At 39.2% G+C, this 22,815-nt stretch overlaps 1 protein-coding gene and 1 long non-coding RNA gene across 2 annotated transcripts in view; both read left to right on the top strand.

Annotated features, from left to right (window-relative positions):
• LOC145443756 (uncharacterized) overlaps positions 1-22,815 on the top strand; it is a 232,157-nt gene that overhangs the window by 154,542 nt on the left and 54,800 nt on the right. The gene's annotated exons all lie outside the window — the stretch shown is intronic.
• On the top strand, positions 1,304-22,812 carry LOC145443727 (uncharacterized). Its single transcript, XM_080321677.1, has 24 exons — positions 1,304-1,769; positions 3,726-3,897; positions 5,455-5,619; positions 7,877-7,977; positions 11,150-11,183; positions 11,622-11,738; positions 12,174-12,223; positions 14,109-14,271; positions 14,564-14,731; positions 15,511-15,680; positions 15,998-16,125; positions 16,184-16,333; positions 16,583-16,697; positions 16,850-16,983; positions 18,291-18,397; positions 18,450-18,596; positions 19,267-19,425; positions 19,491-19,700; positions 20,185-20,267; positions 20,326-20,454; positions 20,534-20,621; positions 21,478-21,740; positions 21,806-21,878; positions 22,416-22,812. Exons 1-24 carry the CDS (start codon positions 1,542-1,544, stop codon positions 22,553-22,555), a joined length of 3,294 nt encoding a protein of 1,097 aa, XP_080177803.1. The 5' UTR covers positions 1,304-1,541; the 3' UTR covers positions 22,556-22,812.

Genomic DNA, 22,815 nt, shown 5'->3' with positions numbered 1-22,815 from the left:
AACGGAAGTTTAATGAAATTAATGGATTGATGTAATTACATTAATTCTGGATTGTTCGGAAGATTTAATGTGATATCACTTTGAATTATTCGACTCGCGCAGATCACTCAGCATTTCCCGTGTAGGGTTTGTCACTGCATTATTGTTAGGTTGAAGGTGAACTTACGGCGGATGCCCTTCCTGCCGAAAACCTGTGCGGTGCTTTCTTATAAGGCTATGGCGGCTGTCGCGCAACTATATAGCACAAAATTGAGATAGGTATATAGTTGGAAATCGTCAATATCTCCAGACATAACGCCTAAATCGCATGATTCGACGAGTCAATCCCCGTAGAATTGGTGCTAGGTAGACACTCCGCAAATAGCTTTAGATAGTAGTATGCGTGATGGAATATGTTGGAATCCGTCACCCGTCAAAAATTATGCATTTCTATAGCATTAAGCATTTCAACCTTGAACTGAAATACCGATTCAGGGGAGCGCATAAGGTCTATTAGAATTTACTGGTAAGGCGAACCAGGTTGCATACATCGCCTGACGTCTTGCAGTCACACCGCCGTCCATCATATTCCCTTCACCATGATCATTTGAATTATAAATCAAGGTAGCATCAACCAAATTATGTGAAAGAAACAGCATCAATATAGGATTCATTTTGAATGTAGATCGCACGCTGAAGATTAGTGACCACCGCTGTTTCAATTAATGTACCGACACCAACATTGTGGACCACTATAATAATACGGTGCGTTTTCTTTTCTAGAGCTTACGTATGGATAGCATCACAGATTTATATGTGATATGCTTCTGCATTTTGACCGAGATGCTGTGTGATAATGCTAAGATGTCTATAGGGTAATGTGTCTACGGTGTAGATTAATAATAATCTCATTAAATCAGTAAACAGCACGGCCTAGCACGGTTCCGAATGTTTGCGAGCTAACGTCTGCCAGACTTAACATATCTTCCCTACGCGTTCGCAAAATGCCCAACGGCGAAATAACTTTGGTCGGATTTCAGAATCCGTACTCGGAACTTAACACGCGAATATTATTTCGAAGATGAAGACGGTGATAAGATCTAAGAAAAATGTCGCCAATTTCACCAGAAGCCTTTTCAGTTTGTAAAACGTGATATACAACGGTTTACCAACGTGGCCGTGCATCATTCTACTTTGTACGATCTAAATATTTTGTCAGAATGTGTCAAGATGCAGATATTGTGCAGAGCAAAAGCATCATTCTGTCCTACAATAAGTATGTTAGTATTCTAACAATATGTGAAACACAGTGGCGTTATATTGAGCGTAAAATAAATTTTAAAATAATAATTAATTATATAAGCCTTATGTATCGAAACAATACAGGACAAAGTTGGTTTTTAATTAGACATTTGGTTTATTAACGGACCGGAATATTTTGAAACGTATCGATTATTAGAAAAGAAAGAAAGAACGAACAAAATGCGCCGACGCGAAAAATTTGGCTCAGAATCGCTTTTGCCAGTTTCAGGAAATAGTCAATACTAAAGATTTAAATTAGAATGATAGCTTCCACAAAGCTTTGGATTTTTCTGATAAGTCTGTACTCGGTGAGGAGCGACTTTGTCGGCAAGCTGCGATTTTCCGATATTTTCGACGATCCAAATTCGGAATCGTCGGTGTGTCTTGGGAAAGTCGAAGGAAAAACAGAGCCGGTGGAAATTGTGCGCTGTATAGAAGTCACGGAGTCTTCGGAAAGATATGTGAATGTTTGGTTTCAAGATAAAGAGGTGAGAACAAAGTCACAGTTTACTTTTGTGGAGATCGCCTGTGTTGGTGTGGCTTTGATAGAATCGCAGACACGGTCTATCGAAATATTGCTTGTTAAGCCAAAGCAGTAATACCGCGATCCGTACTATTCTACGAGATATTAAATGTAAATTAAAAACAAATTTAGTTTCGCGTGAGTTTTCGCTGTGGTTGATCAGACTAACTGTTATGATTAACCAATCACTGAATGTGTTGGCACTACCAATTTCACAAGGGGGCGATGTGTTTGACCTTGAGCACGGTCCTGATATAGTCTGTATTGCACGTCCTTGATATTGTCTCTTGAGCAGTCTTGCAAGCAGAATACCCGACCAGAAAAACATCCATCCCACACCATCCATTGGAGCTTCCGTAGCAAAGTAATCACAAATCAATGACCTTCGAGTAGGCATAAAAGTTTCAGGAAGATATTCGGATAAGCGTTTGTATACAGTTTTGTGCTCTTGTTAAACACCGTCAGATTGGTATATAGTATACTATTCAGATTATTCACGGCCAAAACGAACAGACACGCAACCAACCCAAGTTTCAGTCGATTATTACCGTTAACAACACGAACTGCAACAGTATCGTTCCATTTGCAGTGACGCTCGATTAAACCTAGGATGTGTTGCAGGACGTTTCTGTTTAGTGCACACCGCATGTCAAATAACATTCATCAATGGCATAGATGTGAATTGTCAAAAAATGTCGGCAGGACCTAATTCTAGCAATACCAACCAAATGCATTAAATCATATCGTTGGATTTTCGATAATACGTAAACACTTTTAATCAAAGATATGTATGTTTAAAACATAGCAAATCCCGCAAGTGCCAAGGCTTGCAAATTATGATGCATGATTATGATTAGCTTAACTAATGCAAGGTAGGCTATTGCAGACATTCTTAAATATAATTATGACAAAGGCCACTTGCATTTTTAAAGAATGGATTCGTATGGAATACTGTATATTTTTAGCACATCTTCACTTCACGCCTTATCCATCATTAATCGCGGGCATGACGTGCTACTAGTTACGCGATCGATTACTCAACCAACGCCCAACCGGCAATTTCAATATTAATTACAATGCTGCATTTACACAAGCATCGTAAGTAATTGCCAAGTCATGGGCAGATCAAAGGAAGTGCTTATATGCCGGCGATATATCAGATATTATGACAAAGGCAATTCTCGAGGAAATGTAGGGATGGTAGGGCTTGTGTCTGAAACGTGCGTTTTATTTGCCAGTTATTCCGGTTGCTAGCAGAACCGTGTGGCCGCTGGAATAGTTATGGCGTCGCTGTGACGTGAGGCCTAGGGAATCAATATGTATTACGCCAAGAATATGGCACGCTCTTGGACACCGCCATGGTGGTAACCAAATATCAAATTCCACATGAATCGCATAGTTTCGAGTAAACATGACCTAACGCGAGTGCGGTACATCCAGGATCATCTCCTAGTGAGTTGAATCATTGCCCTGCAACATATAGACAACGGGAGAATTTCACACAATATCCTACCTCTTGCATCATCACGATGCTCCGTGGATGCTATCTTTCCAGAGAAAGGTTCACTTGCGCGAACAATCCATTCAATAACCTCTTATATTAACATTGACGCACAGCTCCTAATTACTATTGAAACTGAATTTACAAAATATAATGCCGAAGTACTTTCCACTATGTAATGCGAAACTATGAAAATCGACTTTGCAATGCCTTGCATGATACATTGAATTATGCGTTACATAGCTATCAAAAACGTGTGTAGTGTGTTAATGTATTTCTTTCAAAACGCTGTTTTTGTTAATTCCCGCAAACATTCAATCTCCTGAAATGTATAATACCGACCGATTAAGGCCTTACCGAAACCAATAAAATGTATGAATTTCAATAGAAAGTAATTAACTACTGTTGTCTTTACATCAGATATTTTCACACTTGGTGATTCTGGATAGAAATTCATGGCAGAAAGCGAATCCTGACAATGGAAATATGAAAATGCTGAAGGAGATTGAATCAAACTTTGTCACCGACTATGCTGCCATCCCAGCAATATTTCCTAACGAAGACGAGAGACAGTCTATCTTCACCGTAGAAGGTTTGTGTTGATTTAGCCATGGTTTTCGGAAGATGTCCCAGTATAGGCTCAACAATAGCCGGTAAATCAAGCCTGGGCAACATACAGATCGTTAAACTTTCCAATCGGGCCCGACGAATTATGGTCGGCCGGTTTTCAGGCTTAATTAACGCGTTTAATATTGAAAGTACCGGTAGTAGCCACACAACTTGAGCTGAATAAAACCAGGCATGGTAATGGCTGAATTTTGTAAGTGCGTAAGGGAAATTAGGATCAGAGATGTGAAATTGCCAAGGTTGGGGACTCCGCCATATATATCCTATCCGTTTCTCATATCGACACACGGGAAATATTCGCACTCCCTAGAAATAAATACTCGTGATTGTTTCTCTCCAAAATGAAGACCATAGTGGCGAATGGATCGATTCAAATGTGCTGTGAGCTGTTATTGCAACATGCACTACAAAAGATTGTTACACACATTTCGCATCATGTATTCTGATAGCGGGATGTTATTGCGGTAATATTATACTGATAGGCTTCAGAAAGCTAGGACAAATGCTACTTATAAGCTTGACAGGGCAGACAGACTTGTCAGATAAGAACGTCAGGCGCTGTGCGATTCGCTGTGGCTACCACCCGCAGCAGATATGAGATGAACATTCATGTTATCATTCAGAGACTTTATCGCTAACATGATACTATATAACCTGAAGCACAATGTTGTGACATAAAATCGCGGCCGCCACCACACCAATTAATCACAATGCATTGGAAGTGTACTGAGATAACATACGGATAAGAAGGAGTGGCTTTTCTCACCTTATATGGACTTTGGCACATGGTCAAAATGAAATGGTCGTAGAAGGACGGAGTATCGACGGTTTGTGGGACCGGCACAATTGGCATGATAGCACGACACGCCCGAATGAGGCATCGTTCTTTGGATATGTCTGCGCAATGCAATGGGATAGGCACACTTACACCAGTAATCCAACTATTCAAAATACGCGGAGTAGCATGCAGGCTTTTTGAGAACTTGTGAAATCCGAAGTCTACTCATATATACCAGAACAACCTATAAAACACACATGCTCGCTGGTCAGTGGTCAGTGATCAAACTGATTAGGCTTCCAACACAATAAAGTATATTCAAAATCACTCACTAATCAACCTAGTTTTAGCCCGCTATTGTTTAAGGCATACGCCAACACCAACACCAACAGTCGTCCTCAACCGTGAATCTCACCGATTGAGTGACTTAGAGAGCTCTCTTGAGTTCCCATGACAACGTTGGTTCCCAACGACACAACACACGTAATTTTGCAGCTCACGCCACAGCTGGCGAGTTATCAACTCAAATCATCTCAAATACTGACGAAACGTCATAAGATGGCGGGAACAATTAAAGCACTGGACAATTCAATGATACATTTATACAGTTAACGTGGTGATATGAATGTTAAAGGGATGTGCAGAAAGAATGCTGTTAATGCACAGCAATGTATGAATTGGTCAAGAAGTAATCTATAATAAAATTGCTAGATCCATTTGCAATTCTTTCTTATTCTGTTACAGGCCTGGCGGTTGGAATGGTTCTGGAATGTATTCCCCACCACTTCGGCCCCAGATGTATGCAAATGTGCAATGAAACAGAGTCTGTCGGAAGATATTTCTGTCATCCACAAACAGGAGAGAAAATTTGCGAGGCGGGTTGGGTCGGAAAAGAATGCTCGAGGAAAGGTAAAATTGAAGAATGGAATGTGATGTAAAGATTGATATGGCAATTTGCGAAGTTATTCAGTGATGTCAAATATCGACCGCATCCTAGCACGTTACCTAAACTTTATTTTCAAGTGACATTGTTGAAATTCGCTAATCTTTAAACCGGTCATTATTTGTGGCGAGATAAAATGTACTATTCGAACAATGCATAATTGCTCGAAGTGAGCTTCTGGAAATTACAGCCTTCATTTAACAACTAAAGAAGCATTTGGATTTCGATTATTTTACACCTATCACGCGGGCTTGGGCTATTGAAGAATAGGAAATACATGATAAGACGCTAATATGTTTTTCAAACGGGGCATGGATGGAGGTTGTCAACGTAGTCATCGTTGGCACTAAAGTATAGGCGTAGAAGTAACGTCGTAAAATTCTTACTAAGTAGAAGAAGAATTAGCGATTTGTATGAAAGTAAAAAAAGTGACTATTGTATGGGCCTGGTCTTGACTAAAAATGACAACTGTGGAGTAGCAGTGGAAGTTAGCTACCTTAGTATTATAAAAGAGTGTAGGTAGGTACATCGTTACTGACCACCACTGGACATAAGGGCTCTTCAAAAATGACTTTTTTCTCAAATCGTACTGGCTACTTGATAAAATTGTTAGGTTACCTAATTTAAGCCTACACACAAAATTTGGTTCAATTCCAGCGAGTAACCGCTTTGCTACAGGAGAAGTAAGTTTCTATTTATTATATAAAAATAAATCATAAAAAAATTGAAAATTTTCTGTTCACCCCATGAAAGTGTTGGGCTGTCTATAGAAACGACGATCACCAAATTTGGTTCAATTCCAACCAGTGGAAGCGGAGTTATTGCCGTCGAAAATTTTGGATTTGAATAAAATAGTATTTACGGTGACCGATTCTTTGTTTATTTATTATAGTTGTGCTCACCGTAAATACTATTTTATTCAAATCCGAATTTTTCGACGGCAATAACTCCGCTTCCACTGGTTGGAATTGAACCAAATTTGGTGAGCGTCGTTTCTATAGACAGCCCAACACTTTCCTGGGGTGAACAGAAAATTTTCAATTTTTTATTATTTAGTTTTACATAATAAATAGAAACTTACTTCTCCTGTAGCAAAGCGGTTACGGGCTGGAATTGAACCAAATTTTGTGTGTAGGCTTAAATTAGGTAACCTAACAATTTTATCAAGTAGCCAGTACGATTTGAGAAAAAAAGTCATTTTTGAAGAGCCCTACTGGACATGGGTGACCCATTGACCATTGACTAAGTGTGCCGTTTAGTTGGTTGCCAGTGAACTCGGCCCTTTGTGAACTCGGCACCTTCAACTCGGCACATTGAACTCGGCACTTCGTTTGACCATAGATGCTTAGCGATCTCTATTGTTTTACGTTTATGACAACACACTCTTTCCCGTGACACCAATAAATCTTTCCCATGAACACATCGAAACTTATAAAGGCCAAAATAATTATTTTTTGCGTTCGAAGAAACGGATATTATAAATTAAATATCGCCATTTAACTATATTTTGTTAGCAGGATGTTTCCCTAACGTCACCCTTCAACCTGCTCATGACCAGATACCTGTGACAAAATCACACTTTTCTATAAGTAATCAGCTAATACAAAACCGGTGAATTTTTCCCACTTTGAGATCGGTTGACTAAAAAAAAGGTCATATTTTCCGCTCAGAGCACAAAATACCGTTTTTCTTCCCGCATTGCTGGGTGGATGACTAAAAAATAAAAATAAAAGAAAGGTCATCTTTCCGCCTAGAGCTAAAATAACCGATTTTCGCTCCGAAATACCCGCCGGAGCGTCAGTTCTGTGCTAATTTACGGCATATCACTCGCAATTTGCTCTAAATCTGACCTAAATTTTCAAAAAAGAGGACAAAATCTCAAAAAAGAGGACAAAAGGGCGTACTCCGCGGACACTTTCAAAAAAGTCAAAAAAGAGGACAAATCCTCTTAAAAGAGGACGTATGGTAACCCTATCTAATAAACCTAACAGTTGAACTTATCAATAACTAATAAACTAACCGACAGACGGCATTGTTGCGTCACAATACAATCGCCGATTTCACCAAGTGCCGAGTTAAAGGTGCCGAGTTCACTAAGGGCCGAGTTCACTGGCAACCGTTTAGTTTACAAGACAAGCTACTATTCTCAAAATCGACAACCTTGCTACGATAATCACTGTGAAAGAGCAACAGTAATCAGTACCCTTATTTATCACCATATAGCTATAAATGGAACTAGTACCAACGTCGAAGTGGTGAAAAGTCGTCCAAAACGGAGCGATTGTGCCGAGGAGCCTTGTTCAAATGGAGAATTATCGCATGGTGTAAGTGAGCATAATTTTTATATTTATATAACCAATGATCATTGCCGTAGTATAACTCACTAAGTCACACTTGGTCTCATTTCCTCAGCACATTTGACCTTCCTGTGCTTCGTGAATTACCGGGATACCAGATGACTAATGTGATATCATCGTCAATGGCAATGCAGTTCCCAATTCATGTCCATGATATATATTACGTGGTTACAGATCCGAGTTACCTTCGCAATTCTAGACACCTTCATAACGTGTCGTGTTAAAAGGTCAAGTCGTATTGATAAAAACAATATTCAAATGACCTAAAATTAAAATCTACTCTTGTGACTGTAGGTGGTTATCATTACAATCGCCGCGCTTTTATGCCACACGCATTTGGAACTATTCTTCACTAATTCTATTTGACGTGATTGGCACTTCCCTTGCAACCGTATAGTTGCCTTCCATTCCCGGTATTGGAGAAATAAGTTGTAGGAAATAAATAGCGCGTTATTACGTAACTGCGACTTGAGGTTTGGAGTAGACTGAACTAAGCTTGTAAATGTGTGTGTTCCGGTAAACTCGGCCTTCAAAAATGACGAATAGCGATAATGCAGACATTTGGAACCTTTATAGGAATTACAGATGTGGAGAAGTATATTTCGTCAACGTTATCCGCGTAACGACCTACCAATACTTTAGTCCGGCGATGGCCGAATATTTTGAGAAGAGACATTCTCATTACTTCTTGCTTGCAATAATTAGGGAAAGCAAATCGTGTACTGAAATGAACCGTATGGCCGGGCAGACCGCCAAATTACCAAATAATCAATTACCAGATATGTGCAACGTGCATGTACAGTAGGGCTCTTCAAAAATGACTTTTTTCTCAAATCCTACTGGCTACTTGATAAAATTGTTAGGCTACCTAATTTAAGCCTACACACCAAATTTGGTTCAATTCCAACCAGTAGCCGCATTGCTACAGGAGAACAAAGTCTCTATTTATTATATAAAAATAAATAACAAAAAATTTGACAATTTTCTGTTCACCCCAGAAAAGTGTTAGGTTGTCTATAGAAACAGCGTTCACCACATTTGGTTTGATTCCAACCAGTGAAAGCGGAGTTATAGCCGTTGGAAAATTTGGATTATGAATAAAATAGTATTTACGGTGACCAATTCCTTAATTATTTATTATAGTGGTGCCCACCGTAAATACTATTTTATTCAAATCCAAATTTTTCGACGTCAATAACTCAGCTTTTACTGGTTGGAATTGAACCAACTTTGGTGAACATCGTTTCTATAGACAGCCTAACACTTTCATGGGGTGAAAAGGATATTTTCAAATTTTTTGTTATTTGTTTTTATATAATAAATAAAAACTTTCTACTCCTGTAGCAATGAGGCTACTGGTTGGAATTGAACCAAATTTGGTGTGTAGGCTTAAATTAGGTAACCTAACAATTTTATCAAGTAGCCAGTGCGATTTGAGAAAAAAGTCATTTTTGAAGAGCCCTCATGTACTGTGTACACCCGGTGTCACGCAGATAAAGGTATGCCTATATAATTAAATAATAGAACGCCGATTCGCGACCCTGATCGTATGAATGGTATGGAATATTTCGCTGTAATTTCAACTATATTAAAAGTAGTACAGTGCGATTCCTATAGATGGCTATGACTCGAGAAAGCGAATATATATAAATGGGCAATTAGTGCTGATGCGTCGTACATTCTGATCGGGGTGCTCTAAACCAATAGTACGTTTTTCAACTAGTCTCTCTTTCACCATAGGTATAGCTACAATCTATAAATGAATCCTTGCCATCAATGGTGGGCAACCACGCAGTGAATTTGGCGTCATGTGTACGTAAATACTGGAACGTCCAATCAAGACGTATTTGTCAATTTACTCCGAGCTGGTGCCAATCAGCAATCGTAATTTTGATAGTTATTTTCGAAATTTCCAAGTTTTGATGACATATAGTCTGATTGACAACATAATGGCATATGACAACATGAATATTACAATGTATTTGTATTCATTCTAGCCAAAATGTTCGAGCTATCTGTATATTTCACTATTAGACATGGACATCAGTTGTTTGAAGACGTGTTCTAAATACCACAAGATAATTTCCTAACCGTATATGACTCTTTTTAAATTTTTCTACGTCCTCCCACAAGAATGCAATTTTAATCTATAAATCCTGTAATGTACGTAACAACCACTCTCAGTTATGCGTCACGTGATAATCTCAGTGGTTCTTAACCTGGGGGTAATTACCCCCAAAGGGGTAATTTACCAATTTATGGGGGGTAATTAGAATCTTTATACTTATCATCGCCGCCTGACGTATTTTCAAACTTAAATATGAATGTAAGCTAACATATGTTTTTGCGAGCGTCTATATATTTCATTTCACTTAACACACCACGCCTGCTGTGATATTATTGTAACCATTAGTGATTATGAATCACAGGGCCGAATGTAGTTTAGTATAGTGTTAGGTAAGTTCAATATATTTTGCAGTAGTGCGGATCAAATATTGTTGCGCATGCTGACAAATTGAAAAAGAACAAGGGGCGTCTAAGTTTAACGTTACACCTATAATGCAGTAACAAAACAATATCGTATCAATATAGTTGTTATTATTGAAAAGTGTAGTGGTCGTCTAGTCTAATCTGTAAAATTAAATCTGAAATCATCAAAAATCCTCCGAAGAAACGAGGAGAAGATTTCGGAGCATTTTGGTTTCGCCTTCATAAAAGAATAACCAGTCTTTGTCATAATGGCATTGAACCTTCTGAATTCCCTTCAACTTATTGCTGTGAAGTAGGATTTTCTGCAATGGCGTATCTATCAAAAAGAAATGAGCTTGCGATTGACAATTACAGGACAGATGTTGTCTATTATCATCCTATCCTTTGTCCAGATTTGACCACTAACACGAAAACAGCATCAGTATTCACATTGACTTGATATTTGTAAATGTGCAGATTTCAGTGTACATTATGACGTCATATTTATCAGTTTTTGAAAAGGGGTAATTGCATCCAGTCATGTTCTTCTTGGGGGTAACGTTATGAAAAAGGTTAAGAACCACTGCTAAAGAGTAACGTAACATACATTACTAACCTACGTATAGGTTAGTAATCTATAAACGTACTGATTTATTTGATTATTCAACAGGGTAGAATCGAAATGGACTATCTCGGGGCAGAAAGTGAGTAATTTATCTATCTATCTATACTTTTATGATACGCTGTCGAATTTCCTTGCGGTATTTCTTTTCGTATATTTAAGCTGACGTTAGTCATAACCAAAAAGGCATCCAAAAAAATTGAGGCGATATGCTGGCAAGTCCCAAGGGAAGGCACCTAAAGAATGTACAATGTAGTCCTATAATAGTTTGCACGCGTGCATATATACATATGCACTTCATGCGTTGAATTCGTATCGTAAATAAGGATATGACGACTATACTGTTTATGTAGTATTTTTATACTTCGCCAATACCTAAAAAGGCATGTCACGAACATGGTGCAAACTGTAGCAATAATTGCTTATTTTCGATCCGCCATCAATACGATGTAAATCCGCCATTGTGGAAATTCATTGTCTTGATTTGAAGTATATTCATGGTATTCGTGTCATTTTCGAGGCTTGAATGGCTGCAGTGCGGATTGCAGTCAAGCTGGGACGCAACTTTGCATGGTCGATGAAGAGGAAGGATCTTTGTGTAAATGTAAACCAGGATACAGTGGAATCAAATGTACAGGTAATTGTGATAGAATATCTATGTAGAATATAGATAGGTAGATAAGTCGAACTCATATGAAGAAATATCAAGCACGCACTCAGCTACTTGAATTGCATATATTGTGGAAGGTTCAAATAATTGTCCTGTTAAATACTAGTATAATTTGAAATTATTAGAATTACCATAGCAATGGCATACATATGTTATCAGAACTCTGATTAGCTTAGTGTTAAATATGTATTCCGTTATATAAACACCTCTTCTATACTAAACATCCCGCATTGATATAATTAGACCCACATTTTCCGAAGTCAAATCTCGTAAAATATTCTGTCATCAGTCATTTCCAATAGTGACGGAACCGGGGCCTACGATACCGACGGAACATTCCTTGATTTCCCAAATTTAATCAAATGAAATTCTATACAAGAATGACGTCATTGTCCTTTTTAGAGATGGACATCTGCGTTTTCGAGCTGTGCGAAAATGGAGCAGAATGCAAGGTACATCCGCATGTTTGTTTACTACAATAAATTCGTCGCTTAATAATAGATTTGATAACAGTGTGCGCTTTAGGCGACAACAACATCCGGGTGGTGTGTGCCCCTCTGAAAATTGCCCATTCGACAGATTTTGTGATGTAGTTCATCACGTTTCAGTCATCGAGCGATACGTGATTGTGTAAAGACTTCTAGAACTATATCCTCAATCTTTAGAGGTTACACAGCACAGCCATAATGTATGCCCATTGCCCATATCACGATCTCATGTATTCGATAGCTCGGAATAGAGATTTACATTCTGGAAGACATTGAAGGTCGTGAATGAAGTCCTGAAGACATGCGACACAATATAAAACACGGGAGCAGTATGTAACATAGGAAATTACCTGAGCACTATTCACAACTTGAACGGACTGCATCCTATGTGCTACGTTCTGTCGATAATGGGGTGTACTGTGACGATATGTAGAGAGATTTGGCCCGGCCGCTATACGCATAATAGCCGCGAGATCTCATATCGAAAGATCGTATAATAGTTCTATTCTCAATTACGAATGACACAGCTGGTGTCAACGGATGAGTTCAAATTGGCGCGCATTCCTCAACTTGACGAGACTTGTGCCATCGAAAACATGCCCGAGTGAGTGTTGCATGTCGTTGCTCCGAAATCGACTTTAATCCAGTTTTCGCAAATAAAAATTCTTAGTAAACTACTCTCGAAAATGTGTCTCCTGTATCGCATACTTAAGATTTTGGAACACACTATAGTACCAAGTATATCACTTCATGGAGCCGTTGATTTGAATGGATTGGGCGGAGAAATCTTGACTGGCCGTTTGTTTTCCTGGTATTATCAGAAGAAATGTAATAGGAAGTGCGCAAACATATCCGGTTCAAGATTCACGTCATGGCGCAATGTTATGATCAATCCAAAGCACGTCGTGTCGACAACTGATAACATATGCTGGTGGATTATGCATCACCTTTTGTGTCACTGTAAACTCGCAGCGAGCAATATCTTATTCTAGTAGCATTTTATTTAATTGAGTCACTATAACGACGTAATTATGGGTTAAGTAGGTGTCCGCTACTATGATTTTGAGATAAATGTCAGCCATCAATCAGAAGATAAGATATACTCTTGACTTTGTTCTCAATATCCTTGGATCGGAAATAAAATGTCGGAACGAATGCTAGGACGATATTTAGTTCCATCCCTTTACTCTACCATCGGAGTAACTAATAACTATGTATCATATTGGGGCAGCGTAGTACCCAAGGGTCTATAATTTTGTGCAATAAGCATCTTCAACATAGTTTCACCGTGAAAAATTACACGTTGGTAGTATTTATTCATAATCGAAGAGACTTTTGGTGGTACAGAACTTTAACATACGTTTTAATAATATATTCACTACGCAAATATATAAAAACCCGAAGCTTTTCGAGCTGAAACTCTTCAGGGGCAATCGAGGGAGGGGAAATCACAATATTTGTAGTTGAATGATTTGACTTTCCTACGAGCTGTAGATTCAAGATCATTCAAAATTTGCGTCCGTTCCGAATCGCGACATATAGTCATATAAGTTTCTCGTCGACTTGAAAATCTTTGTATTACGAAGTCAATTTTTTTGTGTGCGTTCAGAAGCCGGCCAGTCACGTATTCATATGTGTGAGGCTTATATTACAAAACATCATCACAACAAACATCGCGATGCGTTGACGTGCCTGTAGGCCATGCGATGCTGAAAACGTTTTCGCGATAGAAAATATATGAGTTGGCATGCGCTAGTAATATTTCCCGATGACTCAGCCGTGTTTAAGATTTTTTTGTTTTTAGAAGATCTTGATATTATCGTAATCTACTCCGTGTTTTAACTTCCAGAGATTTGAAGATGGAGAATCGGTCTGCGAGTGTCCCGACGGTTTTGCGGGCAGGTTCTGCGAATCCGAAATCGACAACTGCTTGGACGAACCGTGCGGCGAGTTTGGAGAGTGCGTGTCGGATATTACCGGTTTCCGGTGCACCTGTGACGCAGGCTTCAAAGGTGCAATGACTTTCTTACGTTTCGACGCATTATCGTAATCTAACGTAGGCCAATTAGCGATGAGTCTTATCCATTTTATGATTGACGCCTATTGGCATGCCAGGCCGATGACATAAAGTAGATCGGCGGTTTGAATTGATACCTTTCCCGGCGTTCTCGGTAAACATACGCGTTAATAAGTGTGATCAACTTCAAGTGGTTGTGTAACAAGAACGGCATTGCTATCGTTTTTGTGGTTTTTAATTAGTGTAAGTCTTCCTCGTGATCGTAATAGTGTTACTATCCCGTACAGGCGAACGCTGTGAGATCGACATCGACGAATGCGCCGACAAGCCGTGTTTGGGACGCGGTCACTGTTACGACGGTCGCAACACCTACGATTGCGATTGCTATGAGGGGTTCTACGGAAAAAGCTGCGAACACGAATTGAACGGATGTGAAAGCGATCCGTGTCAAAATGGTAGGCCGATCGTTTTGGGAATCCAATTAAATCCGTGATTCATGCCGTAAATGGGAAATTTCGCAACATATTCAACTCACATTTAGCCTGTGTGGGAGATCTAGCTCACACGATTATTTCATTTTATATAAATCAGCGGCCTAAAAGGAAAAAGTTCGATCGACAATTTACTGCTACTATATTGCAATAGATCATTTCCATTCCCATTCCATTTCCATGCCTTTGAACTTCTCTTATGGATTTTAAATGTCATTTGATCTTTTGACCTTGATCTGTATATAGCGACAGCCACGTATGATAGAGCTGGTCGGTAATTTCGGGTTTGGGATAAGTATGCAGATTAGATTTCCGACTTCTGCTGCTTCTCTTCAACTTCTAATGCCAAAAATATGCAGGAAATGGCAGAACATGACCAATCTTGATATTATAGTTATTCCCAAGATAGTAATACTTCAATACTCGTGTATGCTGTCCAGACGTTTATAATGCTCACTCTGCATTCGAATTAAACCAAAATCCATCTGATTAGGCCTGCATTACTAATTTTATTCGATAAAGCAGTTTGATTACAATGATTGCATCATTTGATTCCGAACTTTACGATGTGCGTGGCAAAGTGGCAATTGATGAGCGACTTTTGCAGGAGTGTCGTTGGTCTCAACTTCTCGTTAAGTATAGTAACTATTCCGTCCCGTTCCACGTCAGATCGGCCTACGTTTAGAATTACGATACGGTATAGTCTTATCTCCTCACATCAGTTACATAACTGTTTATAACAGGAGGGAATTGCTCCAATGATGGCATGGATTTCCATTGTCAATGCCCGGAAGGATACGGCGGTGTGACTTGCTTAGACAATATTACGAATCCCTGTGATCCAAATACGTGCAACGGGCAAGGATCCTGCTATGCAGAGTTGAAGGAGGACCCAGAAAACAATTCATACAAGGTTAGTAATCAGAAATTGCAGCCTATTTTCGTCCCGTAAATCAACACAGCTATAGGCCGAATGCAAACGGGATGGAATCACAACTGAAAACATCTTATTTGATTTAATTAAAACATGAAGACTTTCGATCAAATTTACTGCATATATATATCCAAATACATCAATGTGCCTTCAAACTCTGTTCGTTTCTTATGCGGGGTTTTCCATACGATGGCTAATGGCTTTCTCATTATAAGATCCAATCCATTCGTCCATTACTACCTGGTGCGAGACCGGTGTAGGCTTTTGTAACTGACATCTCGATATATATATCACAGAATGTTGCGGCCTGCTCGTGTAATCCGGGATATATCGGAGAACACTGCGAGCTATCAGTTTCCTTCTGCGACGTGGCCGGGGCCTGTCCAACGAACGCGACTTGTGTAAGCCTAAACGAGGAATATACGTAAGCAAAGTTGACTATACTTATATAGCGATATGCCGTTAAAATGCCATTGCTGCAGGTGCCTCTGCCCGACTGGTTTTCAAGGGCTGTACTGTCACGAGGAATGCGAAGATTGTCAGCTAATGGACGAATTGCGATGCGAGGAAGACCCGTGCAGGAACGGCGGGAGATGTGTAGCTGCAGGACAAGATATACGATGCGTTTGCCAGTACGTAAATGCAAGCTGCAATCCGCATATCCCATTGTTATTGAAACTCTTTACTCAGCGAAGCATCATTGTATTATTTGCTATTACGCAAACCTAATACCGGTGTGTTTTTGTGTTGTTATTGTTTTACTAGATTGATACGATCATTGGCTGTGGCATATGCGATCATCTGATCAAATGTATGATATAATATGAGATATGAAATGATATTAGAAAGGCCAATACAAGCAAGATTTACCTATATTACAGGAGGGGATTTTTCGGATCGCGGTGCGACTACGAAATCAACTACTGCCTACAGCACCCTTGCAAACACGGTATTTGCGAGTCCACAAGAGAAGGACACAAGTGTCTATGTGAGGAGGTAAGCATTTAGTCACTATACTGTTACCACGCTTCGATAACTATGCTGTCACCAAATCATACAAACCAGCTTCCCCCGACAATGCGTAAGCACAAGCGAATCGCTGTGGGCTATGCGGAGCGCGTTTCGTAATTGTTTTGTCTTCGTCACAGGGTTACACGGGAGACAGGTGTGAAAAAGATCTTGACGAATGCAAGGATTCCGTGAATCTGTGCAAGAATGAAGGGGAATGCGTCAACACACCCGGTGGATATGAATGCTCTTGTCGCAAGGGATACGCTGGAACGTATGTAAAGAGCCTGCTGTTCTCCTTTGGCTTGTCATAAGACCTGGTTCATGATTTGTGATGATTCATTGGACAACAGCTTGCTTTGGTTTTACTTAGCTTCATTCTGGTCTAAGTCTCCTCTAAGTCACCTGAGTCACCTTTTACGTATGACTTGACTTGACTCGGGTCACTTTGCAAAAATGACTTGACGTGACTTGACTCGGCGTTTCAGAAATGCGGATTGACTCGTGACTCGGAGCGAAATTTCAAGTCGTCAAGTAATCGGTGTCGATAACAATCGCTATATTCTTTACAAATGTTCGGATTGTTTTCGATAGGCTGGTGTGACTTGTAAGAGCGACAAATCTCATTCATTCAATTATTTTGCGTTTTACTGAACCTCCATTGTTCTATCACAAATACATTGATCTCGTACAGCGTACGTTTTCGCAGTAGTAAAGTATTATAACAAGGTATCTATCTCTGTTCTATAGCCTGGTCAGTGGTCATTCGTGTTATGTGATCACTTGTATGATCTAAATCAAATTTGAATATACTTTACAAGTTTATATTACTAGTCAAGCATTGGCGCTGCTTAAATTGTATCCCGTGGATATGTAGTTGGGTACTGTATCATATCAATTCGTTTCCCCTGCCTGCGGTTTCGTATTTTGGCGGATAGGGTACTACGCATTCGTGAGATACACAACGCCTTTTTGCATGAAAATTTAACTCTATATTTCATCCCTCGATTTAAAATGAATACCGATCCAATATGAATATCAAACAGCTAGCGAAATGCAATGACTTAATCATTCCTCGTGTTTCGAAAAGACAACTTGACTTGAATTGTGACTTGACTCGTGACTTGACTTGACTTGACTCGACTTGACTCGAGTCACCGCCAAAAATCGAGTGACTTAACTTGACTCGAGTCGCTTTCAAAAATCGATTGATCTAATGCGAACCATACACTCCTTACACACAATCTTCCAGCATTCCATATTCTTGATGGCTAACATATACACAACATCACTTAACCGATGAAAATAGTGTGATGTATTCTTAAGGTAATTGGATCTCACTAATTGTTTGCATGGCGCCAGAACGATAGTGCTAACATCGTACGGTACATACGAATATGTAACTTATATGGTGTTTACTAAAAGAACCGTTCCTTAACATGTAATCTAGCTTCATGAGAGAATTTTTCATATATAGTATTGCATGGGGATATCAAATCACAATATTGTCTTTATACTCTCGAAAGTTTCAGTTTCCGTCCGTTATCTTAAATTTCCTCTAATATTCAAAACTATTTTTAGATTATGCGAACTTTCCATCGATGCCTGTACGTATAACAATCCGTGTCATAATGGCGGACTCTGCCGATCCCAAGACGAATACTCCTTCAAATGCGAGTGCGTGCCAGGTAATCCAATTTTCTTTGCGGATAAGAATATAGATTGATGTGATCAATTTAGGGTACGTTGGAAGGCTCTGCGACCAAGCAGTATCTTGCGAAGACAATCTATGTAAAAACGGAGGCAAATGCGAAATTAAGCCGGAGCATGACGATTATTACGTGTGCGTGTGCGCAGAAGGCTTCCACGGACGGCATTGCGAGCAAAGTGAGTGTGTATTGAATGAATACAATTTCCTAAATTGTGGAATAGCTATAGACTTGAAAATACTTGTAGATAATAATATTATAAGGTATTGGCGGACATAGGGTATGATTAGCAGAAGAATGTTCCTGTAAGACTAATATTACAGACGATATGTGTTAACCGTATCTCTGGCATCGTAATTGCGAGAAATAAGTGCTTTATAACCGCTGAACTTCAAAGATTTTCTTTAAAAAGGCTAGGTTCTAATTTCCCACGTACAAATACAAATTGGTCTAAAATTTAATAATAATTTATAGCCGGAATATATATACCATATCGATTCAGCACATATTAGCTGATGAATGGATGACTGAATGGCAAATTTATTGCTAGCCGACCAAAACATGTATCGTTGAGAAATGGGGATGTTCATGTTCATAATTCCCGTATAGAGATCCAGTTATAGTTGTTTCAGTCTGTTCATGCATGATGTTTCAACTCATGCGACGGTCATTTGACACCAGGCCGATATTCTTTTATGATTCTTAGATGCTTTTGGCACGGTCAACATTCGTTCTAGGCTTTTTGCAAGACACCGTTTACGCGAATAGGATGACGAGATATCCAGCTAGAGCACAATACTATGTATCCCTGAGCATATCACATTCACGCTGCGCAATTTAACTTATAGGGATTCACCCGTGTACGACTAAGAAAGAACTTATCGATGGTACCTACGAGTATGTCCCTCGAAAAGATTGCGGGTCTAACGGGATATGCCAGCCGAACGGAGAAACAGACTACAAGTGTAAATGCATGCCAGGGTACACTGGGACATTCTGTGATCAAGGTTAGCAGCCAGCCGTCTTCGTAGGGGAGAATTTTATAACGCGTATTGCTACTCCGCATTCACAGAAATTCGAATAATCAAATGCGAGGACCCATATTGTGTTTGCGAATCTGCGTTGCCCAACCACAGATCGTTGAATCGAAAACAAGAGAAGTCTTCTTGCCAGCATCCGAGCTACGGGCTGGGGACTTGCTCCCCTTCAAAATGCCTGACTGCTAATTGCCGAACTCCGCCTCAGTTCACATGTCAATATAACTCGCAATGTGCGGATGAAGGTAAGCGTATATATGGTCAACTTATACAGTATGTTGTATATATACCTTTACATTACCAATTAACATAATACCTTTGTGCCCAAACCGTAAGTTTCGTCACCGCTTCATTATGTCATCGTAATTCCAAAATTTGAGATAGCATACAAATAATGATTACGTCAGCATTAACATCTGTGGTTAGACTGGCATCCTAACTGACGCAGTATCAGTACATTCCGATATTTCCTGTCTTTTCATTTCATCGGCGTTTTGAAATGATAATATTAGTAATAAACTGTACTCAACTGCTATTTGGGTTTGATAAACACGTGTCGAATAATCGTTTGTTATATATTGCGCATATGCATTATGAAATCTTAGATCCAACACTATTAAATATTGAATGATAATAATGTGATGGAGGAAATGTTGCGATGCTATTCATATATCTTGAATGAAATTTGTGAATTTCAAAATCACGAGTTTAGAAATGAGAATTTTCCAGATATCAGTCCGGAGGTGTTGGAAGGGAAATATATGGCATGCGCCAGAGTGTGGATAACCCTGAATCGAGCTGAACTTCCATCGGTATATCATGTTGATATTGCGCATGAATACAAATTTAATGATTTCGATTTTTCGCCAGGAGACCACAGTTCAAGGAGTATGCAATAGAGTCAGAAAGATCCCAGTGTTGAAAAATGTTCACAACATCGTGGCCAAATGCTTTCTACACTCGCAGACCGACAGCACATCAGTGATATCGATATCTCTAGTAAGGACATCGCAATACTTTGACCGTGTTATAAAATTACCTACCGGGGTCATAATTAATATAAAACGTATCGTAACAGGAAGGACGGCGTAAATCAAACTCGCTTCGAGTGAGAGAAGAATTCCTGAAATACTTGGAAGACTTACTAACGACGGATAATCTCACAAGTAAGCTCTTAATAGAAATAATTTATACCGCTTATCGTACATCTTAATTTCAGACAACTCTGCTTCATTAAACCCAATTTTCCTCGTAATAATTGTATATTCCGACACCCATTCTCATTTCCCACCCACACATTTTGGTAATTCAAGTATATTTATGGTAACGTGCCCGTATCGGTAAGCCGCACAGCTGCGTTTTACCCGCGTGAAGCATCCACGTAACTGTCGTGATACAACTCGCTTCACTAGCGTACCTGGAATTTCGTGTAATGAATTTGGTTGTCATAGATTTCTTCCAAGTTCCAAGTATTAATTTATTATCTATACCAGATTCTAGCTTGAAAACATGCAATGATGTCCGAAGCTTTTAACGTTGTAAATTATAATTTCATGGCTTCTTTGGTTTCATCAGTAGTGATAGTATAGTCTTCCATAAACGGATCGATTTTTCGAGAATTGAAGAGAATAGATCCAGAGGTGGTCAGGATAACGAAGTATACTTCTACTTTATCGGAGTACTCTAGTAGATTTTGTCTCATACTTACACCACTTACTCATGTGATTATGATTTTAGATTATTTCCACTTCTGCTTAACAGTTTCTCAGTTGTTTTGTAGGCAAAACTAGGAATGAAATAACTTGGTTTTCTTTTTCTCTTTTTTGTGTGTGTTATGTGTATATGTGTGGGTATGTGGAGGATTCTTTTTGTTATATATGGTATATATGCCCAAACTGAGAATATTATTTGCCTCAAATCTTCCCTAATCTCCCATGCCTAATAATTCCGGTCTCTATAGTCTTTTGAGGATACCATTCGATTTGCGCTTAGCAAAGCATCATCATTTGCTTGTCTTTGCAGAAATCGAAGATGAATCTACAGTCACGATATTTGAAGCAATCGCCAACGTGACAGACGGTCGCTATGCTATCTATGCGAACAATCGCGCGCGCACGCCGAACTCAGGAAGCTCTGCGAAAACGACTTTGATAATTTCGATCTGCTGCGTGGCCCTATTTGTCATCGTCGTCTTCGCAATCGGGTTGTTACTGTGGATGAAAAAACGAAAGCCGTCCACGGCACAATCACCTGTAGCGACGCGAGCTGAGAATAATAACTTCCCGGTAAATAGTTATCAACTGTTCAGTCCCTTATTTCAACAAGTGACAATCATTTACTTCTTCGAAAGGTTGATTCCGTAAAATATTCGAAACAAAGTAACGGGAAGGTTAATCCACTGTTTTTCGAAGACCACACTGAAGGTGAGTTGAACTGTAACTTACATTTACATTTTATTGTGATACGTATTTGACGTCACTGATCAATCACACTGAAACAAGGCGGATGGAAACATGTTGAAGTTGTCGCAATCAAAGTAATTGTGCTGTGAAAAGTCATCCCCGGCCAAAGTCATGCAAAACACGATAAAGGTTTCAACAGTCGGTCTTGTATAGCTTAAATTCTGTGTATTTTGACTAATACAGTGGTATCCATTATGGGCATGGTTCATGTATTAATATTTTCGTAATAGAATTCATTTGTCCGTCATCTCTCCAGTAAAATTTTAACACCGGACATGGGGATCACTATATATTCATTGCGTGTTTCAGCACACGACCTGCGCGTTTTGTTTTTCTCCTCCAACAATATAATGGATTTAATATGCATCATATGAAAGATCCCATCTTGCAAAAGATTGATTTTCGATTGATGTATTTGTATGCAATGTGTGTGTGCTAGCGAATACCACATGAAGTTTTTAATGTTGAGTTACGTTTTCCACAATCATATCTGTTTAGTATTCTACGTGGATACCGAAAAGAATAAGGACATTTCTCGGATGGAACTCACGAGTAAAGACACATCAACCAATGTATCGTCTGTCGTGGCGGATAAATCAACGCAAAATTTTTCCGATAGTGACAATTCGAAGAGATGAAGATCTGAACATCTCTCCATAATGTCAACATTACTAACGAATATGCACGAGCCAACAATCTCGCACGCTGTATGAACTGACTTGTTTCAATTTACAATTAGGCTTATGATGACTTGACATTCATATACAATCGAGATTCTATTTGTTTTATATTTTTCTTTCGTATTTATATGCCCGCAATCTTCACGTTGTGTACATGCTTAACTTATGATCTCTTGCAGTACGATGAAGATGGAATAGATTTATTATTTAACCGAGTT

This window comes from Botryllus schlosseri, chromosome 7, assembly GCF_051294905.1.
Source record: "Botryllus schlosseri isolate E-star chromosome 7, Bs_hap1, whole genome shotgun sequence".
In the NCBI taxonomy this organism is placed as follows: domain Eukaryota; kingdom Metazoa; phylum Chordata; class Ascidiacea; order Stolidobranchia; family Styelidae; genus Botryllus; species Botryllus schlosseri.
The sequence above is the reverse complement of the archived record's forward strand: the minus strand, read 5'-3'. Positions and strand labels throughout refer to the sequence as shown.